This window comes from Pelmatolapia mariae, linkage group LG12 (genome assembly GCF_036321145.2).
Source record: "Pelmatolapia mariae isolate MD_Pm_ZW linkage group LG12, Pm_UMD_F_2, whole genome shotgun sequence".
Classification (NCBI taxonomy): Eukaryota; Metazoa; Chordata; class Actinopteri; order Cichliformes; family Cichlidae; genus Pelmatolapia; species Pelmatolapia mariae.
The window spans coordinates 25,373,729-25,388,808 of record NC_086237.1 but is presented as its reverse complement, the minus strand read 5'-3'; the positions used below and the strand labels follow the sequence as shown (position 1 = coordinate 25,388,808).

Sequence of the window (15,080 nt, the reverse complement as noted above, 5' to 3'; positions counted from 1 at the left end):
TCGCAAATGAAAAATATCTTTTTTCATGCGCTACAAATCGGATTTCTGACCAAGTTGGGATATTACACGCAAGTAAAAGTTGTGTTGAAATAAGCCACCAAATGCACCACAGGTTTTCAGCATTGCTTATAAATATAATTTATTAATTGTCTTAAAAATTCTTTCTTACACTTTGTACAGAGAACAATTAGAGGAGATAGAGAGGCAAGCATTCAGCAAGATTGAGCAAGACTCATGAAGCGTGCCAGAATTAGCTAAAATGGACCAACACTATCCCACACTAATCAAATCAAATCACTCCCGATAGTAAAACCAGGAGTGCACTTACAAGGACAGCTCTAGATAAAGACTTCTATCATGATAACCAATGCCAAGTTTGCATAGTAGACACTGCTTTTACAAAAAAGGAACAAAAGAAAAACTTAAATTAAAAAAATCAAACATACAAACTATTAACTGTACTGCTTTTTCATATTCAGAAATTTGCCAAATATAGCTGACAGTACACAACTGTACACACTGGAAATAGAAAATATTATTTTTTTTACATACTTAGATATCTTAATACTACTTTCTTCATTTTCACATCATGAAGGATCATCTCCTGGAGGCCTACACGTGCTCTCCTCATGAAAACCTCCCTTGTCTCGCTTTTGCTTTTTTAACAGAAAATCTATTCTTCTGGTAAACTGTACACTTCAAATCTGAGGTGGAGCTATGCTATTTAAATTTTTTTTAAACAATTCCTAATGTCGTAGTTCAAAAAAATAGATGTTGTATGACTGAATTCAGCCTTTAAAGTTGTCAGTGATGTCGATGATCAAATTGTATAAAAGAGGCATTGTCATGACCTTTGGGTTCATGTTTGTTTCAGCTGATGACTAAAATATTTTAGGCTTTTATCCTCATAAGGTTTCCCATCCCTTTTACTTCCTCACATATGACATCACCTATTACATTTGAAAACATACAAAACATCCACTCTGTCAGTTAACCGTACACCTTTCCTGCTGTGAGCTACGCAAAATCAAACCACACGTACTTTTACAGCTGGTTTTACACTGATACAAGAGGTCTGAATCTTAAAGTCGCACATATTTGAACAACTGTACAAAGAAAGGAAAATCTTTGTGAAAAATCAATATCTCAAGGTTTCCTCCTGAGCGGGCAGCTATAAGATAAAATCTGTCATGACCAAGGTAAATACTTGACCTTTTGTACCAGTGTTAAACTTGACCTCTGCCTCCCTTTTTGTCTCCTCTACATACCTGATGTTCAGTTTCATATGGCGTCTCTCCATAATTCAAAATGGAAATACCTAGCTCCAGTTTTTGAATTTTTCCCCTCTCAGGGCCAATTGTAATTATGCAAGTTGTTCTGCAAACACAAATATATTACACTTCATGTTACATATCTCCCTTTATATGATTTTTACCTGTAAATTGTAACTTTGTCATACATACACCATGACTGGAATGTTAGCTGCTAAGTAACTGATGCAGATTCCCCTCATAAGTGTCACGCATATAAACACAATAAAGCTGGCAAAAAAAAAGTTTATGTAAATAATAATGAACAATGAACAAAAATACGTGGTAATAAAAGGTCTTTAGAATGAACATAATGATAAGCATGTATTTACACAATCAAAATAAAATAAAAATGAAAACACTTAAAATGCTCTTATTTATCAAAGGCCACTGGATGGTGCTAGTGACCAGCAAAGTCATGGTGACGATCACAAATGAAATGCCACATGTGGCCTGATGGCAGATAAAACAACTGAAGGAAACTGGAATATAATTGATTAAAATCGGTATATTAGTAGTAGATGAGCTGCATTTAATTCACTGTCATATAATTCCTGCATTCAAATCAAATTATGTCGTCCCCCCCCCCCCATTTTATTTTATTTTATTTTTTTGGCTTTGTCCGTCTGTCCAGAAAGAAGCCCCAACAGTCTAAAAGAGACACTTCTGGGTTTGAGGATGTGGTCATCTGGTGGTTGTTAAGTAATAGAGAAGCAGCATTAGTGCAGATTATGTTGAGACTCTCAGTGGTTTGAGATGCACTTGTAGTTTTGAGTTTGCCGTTCCTGTGGCTTTTTCCTGTCTGGATCGTGTTTTTTTTAATGTATTTATTTATTTATTTAAAAATTTGAAAAAGCAATGATTCTTTCAAAATAAGTCTTAGATGCTTTACTGCAATGTACTGTGCATGATGATGAGCTTTACCTAATAATCATTACATGATTATCATACATGAAATCTTGAAATCTTACCTTAAAAAAGATTATTTAAAAAAAAAAGTTATTCTTGCATCCTTCAGCAGCATAATTATCTTTGGACTGGCTTTTTGAATTAAAAAAAAAAAAAAAAAAAAAGAACATTAGAGGCATTGGAAGCAAGTTAAATTGCTTTTGTGTTCATTTTTCTCTGACCTGAAAGATTTTGATGGTATTTTTGAAAAAAGCCTTAATCTTAATCAACATCAAATTGGAACCATCTTTATGATAATAACCCAAAGGGGACAGTTGTTGTTGTCTCGGGCTTGTTTCTGGTCAGGACCCTTGATTGACAGTCACTTTGTACTCATTCTTGTATCAGGAAATGATCCACACATATGGACAGCAGAATTCATAGAGCGTTTCCTAAGAAACGATATAAAGACGACAAACTGTACTGGCAAACACGTACAGCCGAGGCTCACAAGAGAAGAGTCACTTCTTTATCCCCCTCTCTCATTATCTGTTTTCCGTTCAGATGATCACCTGCCATCGCTTCCATCATTTTATGTTTATGTCCTCCCTCTCTTTTGTAATCAGTTTAGCTTCGCTCTGTGTTTGCGCCCATCTTTCTTAAGAGTCTCTAACTCACTCTCTCCGTTTCCTCACTCTACCTTCTCCCACTCTTCTGTAATCAGTTTACCTTCTTTCCCTTTATGATTCTGTTCCATTCCTACAGAGGTTTCCAAGGTCAGTACCTCTCTGCTGCTTCTTGTTCTTTGCTTCTCCTTGTTCAATATTAAAGTAACAACAAGAGAACAACCAGTGTTACTATGGACAAGCTTTTTTTTTTTTTTTTTGCTTTTTTTTAGGCGTGTGTATGTTTTTCTGTGTTCCTGATAGATAGGTAGGGTTATCTCTCTTTCGGTCACATACGACACTGCAACATTTCGCAAATACACATACAAAGATACATAGATAGTTCCAGCACACAGCAGTTAAGGTGCCTCTCCTATCTGTTACCATGTCGGCATGATTACCATGGTATTTAATCGGTGCTCCGTCACCACAGTGGCAACTTTTCTGTTGCTAATTGGTTTGTTGCCCTCGCTGCAGGATCAGCCATCGAGACTTCACGCGTAATCATCTCCAGAGCTCTGCCATTGTCATGGTAACTGCAGTGTTTCGTCAATGTTCCGCTGTCATGGAGGCAAGGCTACTGTCGTGGCGACCCATTTCTTCCAGCACAGTGGCCAGTTCATTTAGGTCTCCATCAGGGAAATGTTGGGCCTCCCAGAGATCCAGGATTACGCCTGTTGGACTGGACTTGGTGGCAAAATAGTTCAGGTATCTGAAATGAACATTAAGGAGTGAGGGGGTGAGTGACAAAGCATAGATAAGTCAATATTATGCAACAGACAAAGATGAATTCCAATTCCAAATTATTTCTAAAAGATTAAATTGGAATATTTGAAATTTGCTCTCTGAAAAGCATGAGCAGTGAATGACTCAGCAGTGTGACGTGAATGGCTTCATTGTCTAATCGCTAAGACAGATTTCATCCAAAACTTTAAAAGATGTGTCAGGGACGGGTTTCAAATACACTTGCTGGACACTCAGTACAGACAGTTTAGATGACCCTCCTCATTGAGAAAGCACACATGAGATGTGGAGAAAGTAAAACAAGCCTATGTTATCTACAGTGATGTTAATGTCATTATGAATTTTGATATTTAGACAGAGGTAAAAAAAATAAATAAATAAAATATGGAACGCCCATTTTTCTTTAGCTGAACCATTTTCCATGATTCACATTGTAAAACAGAAACATTACACTTGACCTAGTCTGCAATGACCAATCAACCCATCAATATTCATGAGACAGTACATGTTGGCCAAAAGCAGGACAGCTTATACAGCATGCATAATATGTAATGATTGATGCTGATTATTTTATCAGCCCATGTGGAATGTGTGATGAAAAAAAAAGCTTTTTAATGTGAAATTCTAAGTGCATAACATATAATATAAAACACTCTGAAACTTCTATTTAACATAGTGCGGAGCAAAGGTGATGAATTATTTCCCTCTTCAAGGCTTGAGACTATCGCACAATAAAGCAGCACAGACAGAAGAACTTACTATAAAGAAATACACTTTATCGGGTCCTCTATACCATTTGCTATCAGCTGTGGTGTAAGGAAGCATAAATGAAATTTGACAGGTTAATTTCCTTTTTTTTGGACATTTTTATTACCTATGTTCACTTCAAAATATTTTAGACAAATGTGGGGGAAGAAAATGTTATTGCATTAGAACTAAACCGTGGCGAGTCAAAGTACACAGTGGCTGCAGAGGAAAAGTCTGAGACATCTGTGACAAAAATCTCAATTTCTTCTTTGAAGTGCAAAAGCCAGAGATTGAGCTTCACGGGGTAAAACCGAAGCTTTTTGTTCTTCTGTAAATCCTGTGATTGTACTGTTGGCATACTCTGGCGAGCTTTGGTGCTGTTTAAATGCAACCACAAACATCCCTTCATCCCCATACTCCTCATTTTAATCTGTTTCTCTTCTTACAGACTTTCTTAATTTTTCACAGTTCTCTCGTTCAAAACGTCTAATAAATAAATTCCTATTACTTTCTCTCCAACTTTGTTTCCCTTTGTTTCATGTTCTGCGTCAGACTCCATCTGCCTGCAGTATGCGATAAGGAGTATCCTGCTGTTAAATGAACTCGACAGCTGAGATTGGCCTTTTCTTTTGTGTGTGAGTTTCCAGCATTTGTTTTAAAGCCATTTCACTGCATTGGATCAAAACTCCTAAACTTTCTGAGTGTTTCTGCGTGTGCCAGAGCGGGTACATTTGAGGTCTCATCATTTATATATACATGAAAAGGTTATGTAAGGAATAATGACTGTGACCGCAGATCATGAGTAACACTACGAAATAAAACGGAAATGACGTAGCAGCCACTAGAACAGCGGGGAGAGAAGATGATACTCCTTTGTTAGACCTTTTCATCGTGGTCCTTTTGAAGAGTACCTTTTTAAGTGGAAATGTGGAAGTAAACAACAATTTGGCTAGCTTTTTCGCCCACTGATGAGGAACATTTGGTGCCCACATCAACACACTGCTTCATGAGCTGGCTGCCTGCTGGGACAATGATGTGCACTTGTGCCCAATTATCCTCTCAATATCTGGCTATGCTTCGGTAGCTGCTGGTAAACGAACCTCCAGTCTAAATCATTAGGACACACATCTGCACACAGAGTTTCTGCGGATGTTACCTGTGAGTTAAATCCAAAGAGGAAATGTCCTTTTAATTTACTAATCAGGAGTCCAGCAGTGCTGCTTTGCCCAAGAGAGATTCTGAAGAGATGCAGGTTCAAAATACTGAAAGGTGTTCAAGGACTTGATCAGTTAATTTCTACTGAGTGCAACAAGTGATTCTCTGTGATTTTCTTCTGGTGAAGAGATGAAACAGGCTATTATTAAGCCTGAATGAGGACTCAAATCAAGTAAAACAACTAAGAGAAGCATCCATAAAACAAATGCCAAGTGTCACCTGTCAAGGTTGAGTTTGTGGGCCAGCATCCTCCAGTCATTGCCTCTGGTCTGTGGTGCATCCAGGCTTCCACACAACTTCTGTCTGATGGATAAAGGAATCCGAAAGGCGTTGGGCCCCACTAAAGTTGTAATATTACTGGCAGGGTCCATCAGGGATGTGTCTATACAGTGGACCTCCTGAAAAGACAGAAAGAAACTGGTCAGTTGTTATTTTAAAGGCTCCCTCTCTCTCTTTGTTTGTGTAATTCCAGCAAGCTTGAAAGTCAATATTTGGTATGACCACCTTTATTCTTCAACAGATTTTGAAGTCTCTTATGCAAGCTTTCTTGTAATTTCTTTAAGTAGTCTTCAAGAATAGTTTTCCAGGCATTCTGAAGAAGATTCAAAGCTCTTCTTTGGATGTTGGCTGTCTTTTGTTCCAGTCAAGATGTTTTAGCCACGCTGCTTCAATAATGTTGAGGTCCGAGCTCTGAAGAGGCCAGTCCATAAGTGACAGAGTTCCATTGTGTGTTTCTCTATCCAGGTATGCTTTCAGTGTACTGGCAGGGCATTTGGGATCAATCTCATGCTGAAAAATGAAGCCAATCAGATGCTTTCCACTTGATACTGCATAGAGGGTCAATCAATGTCTGATGGTACTCTTCTGTTTTCAGTTTTGATAAGATCCCCGACATCGCTAGTTGTAGCACTAGTTGCACATGCTGATGATGATCTGAAGCAAAGATTTAAAATTTGCTTTCACCACTACATAAAACCCATGGTGAGACTGTTTCAGTGAACGGCAGGTGAATCAACTGGGAAGACAGATGCATCTCTCAGGTCCTGTGTGTCCTATTTGTTGTTGTTTTTTTTAGCCTACCACTTCTTTTGTTCTTTACTTTCCTCAGCTTTTTTGAGGACAAACTGTACATCATCGAGTCATGCCAAATTTTCAGGTAATAGTTTTTTTGCGAATCACCTTATTGGTGCATAAATACTATTTTCTGCCTGTTAAACTGGTTGGCATTTTTCAGAGTTTACACAAATGAAATGAGGGAAATGAGTTTTTGTGACAGGCTGATAGTGACAAAGTGCCTAAAGATACAATTCAAAATTGTTTTTTGCTAATTTGTCTGTTATGTCTAGTCACAACACTGCTTCTTCCCTTGATGCCTGTTTGGGCTTGAATAAAGCCTGGAGATGTTGCTCTGCCTCTATGGAAGCAAACAGAAAGAAATGGTGGCTCAAGACTTTTGCACAAAAGTGCTTCAGCTTTTAAATGCAGTTATTCATTAAGAGAAATGTTGTCGTATCCCCAGACTCATACAGTACATCTTTTGCAATAGTGACACAGGATGGGGATGGTTCTATAGACGAAAATGTGCATTCATGTAAGAACCATGAAGAAGATCAATTCATCATATTTCTAGTTCACCCACATCTCTGCCTGGCTGTCTCTATTTGCTGCTTGCCTTTGGTGTGACCAATTACATTTGGTGTCTCCTAAGTAATACAAGAGTGTAACAAACACAAAAATCTGCTCCCGAGCACTCTCTCCTCTCACTGTCAATCCCTGTCTCTTTTCTAAACCTTCATCCCATTAATCTGCCACTCCTGGGTTGAAAGGAGGCAGCAGCCTAATGAATGTTGCTTGGCAGAGGGAAACAACAACAGCCACTGTTGATGTGAATGATTACTATTTACTGCATCTACTTAGCCTCAATTTATGGCAGAAAGCTCTCTGCTGCTGGAGACTGAATGACTGATGCAACGGGACATCTCTGTTGAAATAATGCTTTAAATCTGCTTTGCTTTTCATTGTTTAACATTGTTGAGGATCTACAACATTTCGCTTAATGTGCAGCACACACAAACAGACATGGAGTTAAAGTACTTAGATGTTTAGCTCCAGCTGTCAAATGTGACCCAGGTTAGATCAAAGCAATTATGTAATGGCTTATTTCAAATGGACCGCAACTTAAAATTTAAAATCTGTTGCAATAGCACACAGTTGCCACAAAATCAAATCCACTGTGCAAATTTACATAAACGGTGTCATTGTCCAAATACTTGCAGACTATATCAAACTACAACTATATCAAAAACATCAGTATCTGCGTTTTCTTGCAAAACTAAAGCACAGAACTGCCAAGCAGAAACTGTGACTTTTAGACTTTTCAAATTAGATCACAAAGTTGATTATAATGATATATTTTTAATGATTTTTAAAAAAGAAACTGTCAAATATTCATTTCAGTATTGCCCTAGAAGTCTACTATCAGCTGGGTATAGTATGGACTGGATGATTTAAAAGTGATGCAAGGGTGGTTGATAGATGTGTGGCTGCTTCTGCGAATCTAGGCAGTATTGCCTTTATAAATGGAGAAATATGACTATTCTTTCATCATTTGATGTTTAAATATTCTTTACATTATGGTGTCATTTTCATTAACCTCAAAGAAATGTCTTTTCTGGGTTACACTCATTTACAATGTTGTGCTCAGCAAGTACTGCTGAGGAACACTGAACATGTGGAACTCTTCCCGCTATTCCAAAAGTACTTTTGCAAATAGTAAAAGAAAAATAAGAGAAACATCCATTCTTCTAAGCCACCTTACCTTACCTACAAAAAAAGAGAAAAAAACCCATTCTAAAGTACAGTGCTATTACCCTGACCACTATGGGAGAATTTGAAGCCGTTACATTTAAAAAGAATGGACTGACCTCCGACCAAAGCCATTCACACACAGACACGCACACATTCAGTGACTTCATGGTAAAATGGCCTAGCAAAATCAAAGAGGAGTTATTCAACTTGTGTTGTGTGACCTCTAGCCCTAGTATGAATGATTGAACAGAGTCACAGAACCATAGCAGAAACCCTGACTGTCTGACAGACAGTGAAAAAACTTAGTGACTTTAGGACCTTTTGTACAAGAATGTAGAGGTTAGGAAGCAAGGATGTAGAAAGAAATGTCTCTCTCTCTCTGTATTACTCATTCAGCATGTTTCAGCATGTATTAGTTTATTCCATCCCTGGCCAGTGGGAGTTAATGTTGCTGTCTGCAGCTATCTTGCACATGCAAGCAGTATAAACTGTGTTATAGCACTTTTGATGTATGTAAATGTTAAATTAAATGAAGCGCTTTCTTCAAGCGATGCACACACAGACACACAACGACGCAAACCCATGATACATCCGGGGCAATTTTAGGGTTTAGTATCTTGCCCAGGTAGCCTACCCTGCGGCATGCAGATTGTAGGAAATGGTGATCGAACCAACAACATTCTGATTAGTGGACAGCACGCAGTCGCCCCCAATATATATGTAAATTTCTACAAGCTTACCTCCTCCAATGTGTTGCTGAGCTGAAAGATCTGTCCTTCTCCTTCTACCTGCCGTACACACAGTTTGCAGCTGATGTCTGTGGTGGCTGGGCTTAATCTCTCCAGGGTGAAGGTACAGTGAAGAGTTCTCTGACTACCACTCCAAACCTGGTAGAATGGGATCTCCTACAGCATGCACAAACGTAGAAAATAAATACATGTTTTTGCAAAATTGTTTTTCCAGGTACACAAACTAGTACTACTGTTTCCCAGATTTTTATAATAAAAATGAAATTCTGTCGCCATTTGAGGTCGTAAATGATTTTGTTGCCTGTATAGAATTGTTAAATGTCAAAGTGCATCTACATGTGTATCCCTCTTACCTGATATTTTGCAATGAGTTTGCTCTTCCAATGTGTGCTTGGCACGTCATGGATGGACAGCCTCAGATTATGTGTGCTGTCCTTAAAGTTCAGCGTCTTTGGCTCATCCAGAAGCTTTCCTCCCATCTGGGTCTCCATCTGAAGGACCTCCTACACAAAACCCCACATAAAGAAATAACAACTTTATATTTACTCTCCAGGTTTCCCTCTGCTTCATCTCACTCACTGGACCATTTTTTATACATTAGAGAATGTATAAGACCTTTGATTTAATTTGCAAAATTACTGCACATAAGGCACCATAAAACATCTAAAATGCATTAAAGATTTAATGAGATATCATCACACATCTCCATGCTTGTATGTCCTGATTTTAAGCAAAGCTTTGCTTTGCTAAACGCACTGAACTGAAAAGACACATTAAGAGGCTCAATAAAATCCTTGATTAATAATGCCCCACCAGTCAATGTACTGCTGTTTTGAGATATGAGGAAATGAAGCATATCTTTAATGCAATATGGTAAAATTAAATTACTTCTATTGGTATTAAAAGATGACTTCAATGTATCATATTGCTTACACTCTGGGCTTTAATACACTAAAAGAATAAACCTATTACTAATGATTACATTTTCGTCTTTTATGATGGTTGTTGCATCTAGTTTTAAATTCAGCAGTAAAGCCTGTCTAGCTTCAAAGGATGAAGGATGAGAAAGGACAACCTCACTCCAGATCTAAAGGTGAAGCAAAGTACTTATTGTGGATTGTTTGTTGCAACGCACTGTGTTTGATTTCAATATAAAAATGACACTCTCCATTCATTGTTTAGCCAACTGTGCAGGGAAGAAAACACTACGAAAGTACCAAAGTTATTTTTTATTTTGTGGGGATTTTTACTGACCCTAATAAAAAAAGACATCTGTATGTATTGTTGGGTAAGTTCACACCAAGAGAATACTACAGAATTATATCTGAGCCATATTAACTGGCTCTTGAAAATACACACAGAAGCACTCATTTATAATAAGTTATCCGTTTGAATTTTGATGCCTCCTACAACCTTTTCAAAATAATCAATTCCTCCTTCCATCAACTTCGAACGTGGAAGCTCTACTGTAGATATACAGCAGAGACCTCCCCTGTGAAACGCCAGCCTATCAATTATACTAAACAAAGTCCTCATCATTGGAAAAGAAAAGCACACCTCTGAACTCTCAATTAGAGCTACAATTGCTTGTTTGAACTGGTAAAACTAAGTGTTTGTTTATGTTTGTGCAAGAGTGTGCATGGCTGTGTGCCACTGACACTTGACTTAACATTGCATGCATAAATTACCACTGTTAATCTCCCATATCAGATGGTCCCTCCAGTGCTTTGAATTTGTTTGAATTCAGCAGCACTGCTGCTTTGACATTGCTTGACCCTGTGTTGTTTACTCCTTCTTAGCTCATTTCCAGAAGACAAGAGGTGCAGAAGCTTCTATTTATGACTCTGTGAAGCCCTTTCTGTTCAAATGCTTATATATACATTTCTTTTCAAATGTAAATTATCATGGAAGCATTTTAGTATGGGTAGTCCAAGAGAGAGCTAAATCTCTCACAGCACTAATAAATGCAGCAACACTTTTAGCCGATAGTAGTATCAAGTGCCTTCGGTGTTATTCAAGGCACTGGGGGTGAATACGTACTCTATTTATCTAATATGTCTATTAAAACACAAGTGGAAAAAATACTACTTGGCTTGGGATTTATTTAGCTTCAATTCTTTACCTTGAGTGCATCTTGAGTATCATCCAGACAATAGACCCTGATGTGATAGTCCAAAGTTGTGCAGGAAACGGGCCCAAAAACAGCCAGCTTGAGCCTCTTGGCAGCTGCTTTGCCAATTGACTGGCCCACCAGGCAGTACGTCCCCAGTGTCTCTGTCAGAATGTGGCATGCCTCTGAGTCCATCTGCACATAGCAGGGGGTGGTGAAGTTTTCCTCTCCCACTACAACCACATCCTTCAGGAACCAGATACAAAAAAAAGGGGAAATTTTTTTTTATACACAGAACCATTTTGTGCCTATGACGGGTGACTGTGAATGCAATGTTGGAAGTTCTTTAACACAGTACTGTTGAAATACCATGTGAGCCTTTACTCATCTCAATCAAAGAGTTCTTTCGTTTAAGTAAGGCCACCTTATAAATTAAATCCACGATAGTTGCTGTTGTCAAATTAAACTTAACATTTGCTCAATCTGTTTCATATTAAAATTGCTCCAGACATTCATAGGCATAATTTCCTTTCTCATCTGAAGAGCTTTTTTTATTTTTCTTAGCAAAACGGTGGATTTAATCAGCATTAAACCTGAGATAAATGTCACAGTAGGATCACGTTGAGCAAAACTGTGCGTGACAACAGTGTTTGGCTTATAACAATAAACTGTGATCAATATAGAGCAGAGTATTGTTAAAGAGACCATGAAAATGTAGATTATTTGCAAAGTGAATTTACAAAGTGAGCCATGGTCTGGTTAATCTTGTTTTCCCACCTTTTTTTTTTTTTAGGGCTGTCCTTCGTTTGGTCATACAGACCACTATTGTTAAAAGCTGGCTGTTATTTGAGTACAGGCTTTATTTGAGAATTTACGGGCATTAAGCCACATTCTGTCTGTTAACATAACCTGACAGCACCTGCATTTGGAAGCTTTTCCACTAATGCAAACAGCCCATAAGTAAGCAAGGTTGCGGTTTATTTCAAATGCATTCCACTCCTATAAACAGGTTTGTTTGCTGTTTTTGTTTTTATGCAAATTGAGTTAAGAGGTTTTCTTAACTCTAGAGGATTTTTAAAAGGTAAAAAAAGCACAGTTATTATTGTTGAGTTGTTACTTGCAAAAAGACAGTATGTGACACACTGCTTGTAGTTTAACAACAAAAAAGAAGGTTTTTCCAACACGCATGAATATAACATAGAATATAAATCTCTTTTAGCACACTGTAAGTGTATTTGCTGTATATACTTGTAGAAGTACATCAATGTGTACTTCGGGAGAATGATGAGACTTGGTTAAAGAGGTTGTCTGTGAAGTGTGTCCAATCCCGCTGTGGGATATCTGCTGGCTGTAGCTCATATCATTTCTACAGTTCTCTGTCGCAGCCTGAGTTATGGTAAATCCATGCGTTTCTCTTGGTTAACGGAGGATGCACAGGCTATCTGTGTTCTTATTATGTGACCACTGGATCCGCAATTAGTTGTGCAGATATCCATGTTTGCTTGTGTGACTCCGTTAACGTGTGATACAAATATTGAGTATTGAATCACAGTTCATGCGGGGTTGTGTTCCTACAGATGAGCTGAATCAATACAAAGAGGTCAGGAAGCAGTATGGTAGGAATCTGTTATTACTGGTAATCACAACTGTGGCTGCTCCCCCCTGATATGAGGGGAATTCAATTACCTTTCCTCTCACTCTTTTGGGGAAAACTTTGTGATGGGAAATGGATGTTCTACTGCAATAAAAGAAAAACAAATCGACTTCCTGATGAAATTCCACTTTTCATTTTTCTTGTTTTTTTCTCTTTTTTTTTTAACCACTCTGCACCGAGCCTCTTCTGTGAATCTCTCTCACTCTCACACGCACACACACACGCACGCACACACACGCACACACACGCGCACACACACACACACACACACACACACACACACACACACACACACACACACACACACACACACACACACACACACACACACACAGTCTTATGCATGGCTAATTGTGCAAAGACATTGTGTTGAGCTGTGATAAGCAACAGAAGACAGCATACGGGCGCCTTGTAGACACAGTGATGCTGCAAGACAGTCTTATCACCCACACCCACACACAAGGATGCACACATGCGCACACACACAGACACACGCAATAGATTGCTGAGGTAGAGACTTCATGCTGAGAGACACGGGAGGAGGGAGGAAGAGAAGGATAGAAAAAAAGGAGAGATAGAAACATAAGAAGAAAGATGAGAGAAGAGGAGGATGGCAGAAGCATAACAAATTGCTTCTGATAGGAGTCTTCAACCCCCTGCTTGTCTACTAGCCTGTAGGCAATTTCTGTTTACCAAATTTTCTCTCCTTCTCTCCTTCTTTTCCTCTCTCTCGCTCACTGAATACACAGAGTGTATGTGTAATTCAGGTTATTCCTCTATATGCTGTGTGTGTACCGTGCAAATGACTGCATATCACTTACTTGGCTATGGCTGTGGGCAAGTTTGCCATTACTTTGTGTAAACAATTATTTGCAGACTTTTTCACATTTAGAAAATTTTACTGTACACGTGCATCTCTGTGTATTCACATCCGTTGGAAATTTAAATTTTTCATTAGCTGGCAACACGGCGACAGCTTTTCTTTTTCAAAAGCTGTATGTTGCAACTCTCTAAAAAACAGTGGAACATAAATAGTGCACACAAACAAAAAGGACACAAAGCTGAACGCTCACCTCCCATTCTCCCATGGCCAGCTGATTCTTCAGCTGTATGAGCCAGTCTTCCTGGACATTGTCAGCGCAGTGGTGGATGGTGAGAATCACTGGTCTGGTCAGCAGGGCTCCTGGAGGTCCACAGCTCACCACTGGGCTAAGAACTGTCTGGATGTCCTCTACTGGGGGTCTGTGAAACACAGATAACACTGAGGTGACATGACAGAAAAGAGCAACAGGAGGGCTGCGCTGTCGGATACCAGCTAGTGCGAGCTTCAATCGCACAAAGCTAAATTGACTCCCTTCAGGTCTGTGTTTTGTTTTTACCTTGTTAATATTTTGGACAAAGAATAAAGAAGGATAAAGAATCTTCATATATTCTAATTCTATTCTAATCTTAATATATTGATACCCTTAAATAGTCCATATTCATTGTGGATAAAGAGAAATATTTTAAGCCTTTTTTTGCTCACAAAAATCAGAAAACTAGTATCTCAAATTTTTGGATTATGTAATTTTGAGTAAATTACTATTCAGTCAGTTTAAACACTGTGCATCTCTCTGTCTAACTGCGTACTCACAACCATAATTCTGGGGAAGCTTGCTGACTTGACAATTCTCCCGAAGATGATTATCGACATTGTCCATAAGGTGAGTAAGCCACAGAGGGTCACTGCTGAAAAGGAAGTCTGTTTGCAGAGCGCTGCATCGAAGTGTATTAATGGAAAGTTGACTGGAAGGAAAAGGTGCACAAGCAACAGGGATCACCGTAGCCTTGAGAGGATTGTCAAGAAAAGTCAATTCAAGAACTTGGGAGAGCTTCACAAGGAGAGGACTGAGGCATCTACTCGGAGGCTTTAGAGCACTTCATGCTGCCATCTGCTGACAAGCTTAGCCGATTTCCTTTTGCAGCATGACTTGGCACCTGCACACACAAAACTACTACCAACTGACCGTATTATTACGGTGCTTGATTGGCCAGCCAACGCACCTGACCTGAACTCCATAGATAATCTATGGAGTATTGTCAAAACGATGACAATGCACTTAAAAAAAACACACAGATAAGTCAAAGGTTACTATCAAAGCACCCTCAATGACACTTCAGCAGGGCCACAAACTGACTGCCTACATGCCA

At 38.7% G+C, this 15,080-nt stretch overlaps 1 protein-coding gene across 3 annotated transcripts in view; it reads right to left on the bottom strand.

Moving 5' to 3' along the window:
• Window positions 1-127: 127 nt before the first annotated feature.
• The window catches only part of unc5ca (unc-5 netrin receptor Ca), a 188,665-nt gene continuing 173,712 nt past the window's right edge, over window positions 128-15,080 (bottom strand). For 2 of the 3 annotated variants that reach the window (XM_063489537.1, XM_063489538.1), the window contains 6 exons: window positions 13,964-14,132; window positions 11,249-11,482; window positions 9,480-9,629; window positions 9,118-9,282; window positions 5,789-5,967; window positions 128-3,575 (listed from right to left, as the gene is read on the bottom strand). In XM_063489537.1, coding sequence (XP_063345607.1) covers window positions 3,413-3,575; window positions 5,789-5,967; window positions 9,118-9,282; window positions 9,480-9,629; window positions 11,249-11,482; window positions 13,964-14,132 — 1,060 coding nt within the window. In that variant the 3' untranslated portion in view covers window positions 128-3,412. The remainder of the gene's footprint in view (window positions 3,576-5,788; window positions 5,968-9,117; window positions 9,283-9,479; window positions 9,630-11,248; window positions 11,483-13,963; window positions 14,133-15,080) is intronic. The other variant, XM_063489539.1, reaches the window with a different exon arrangement.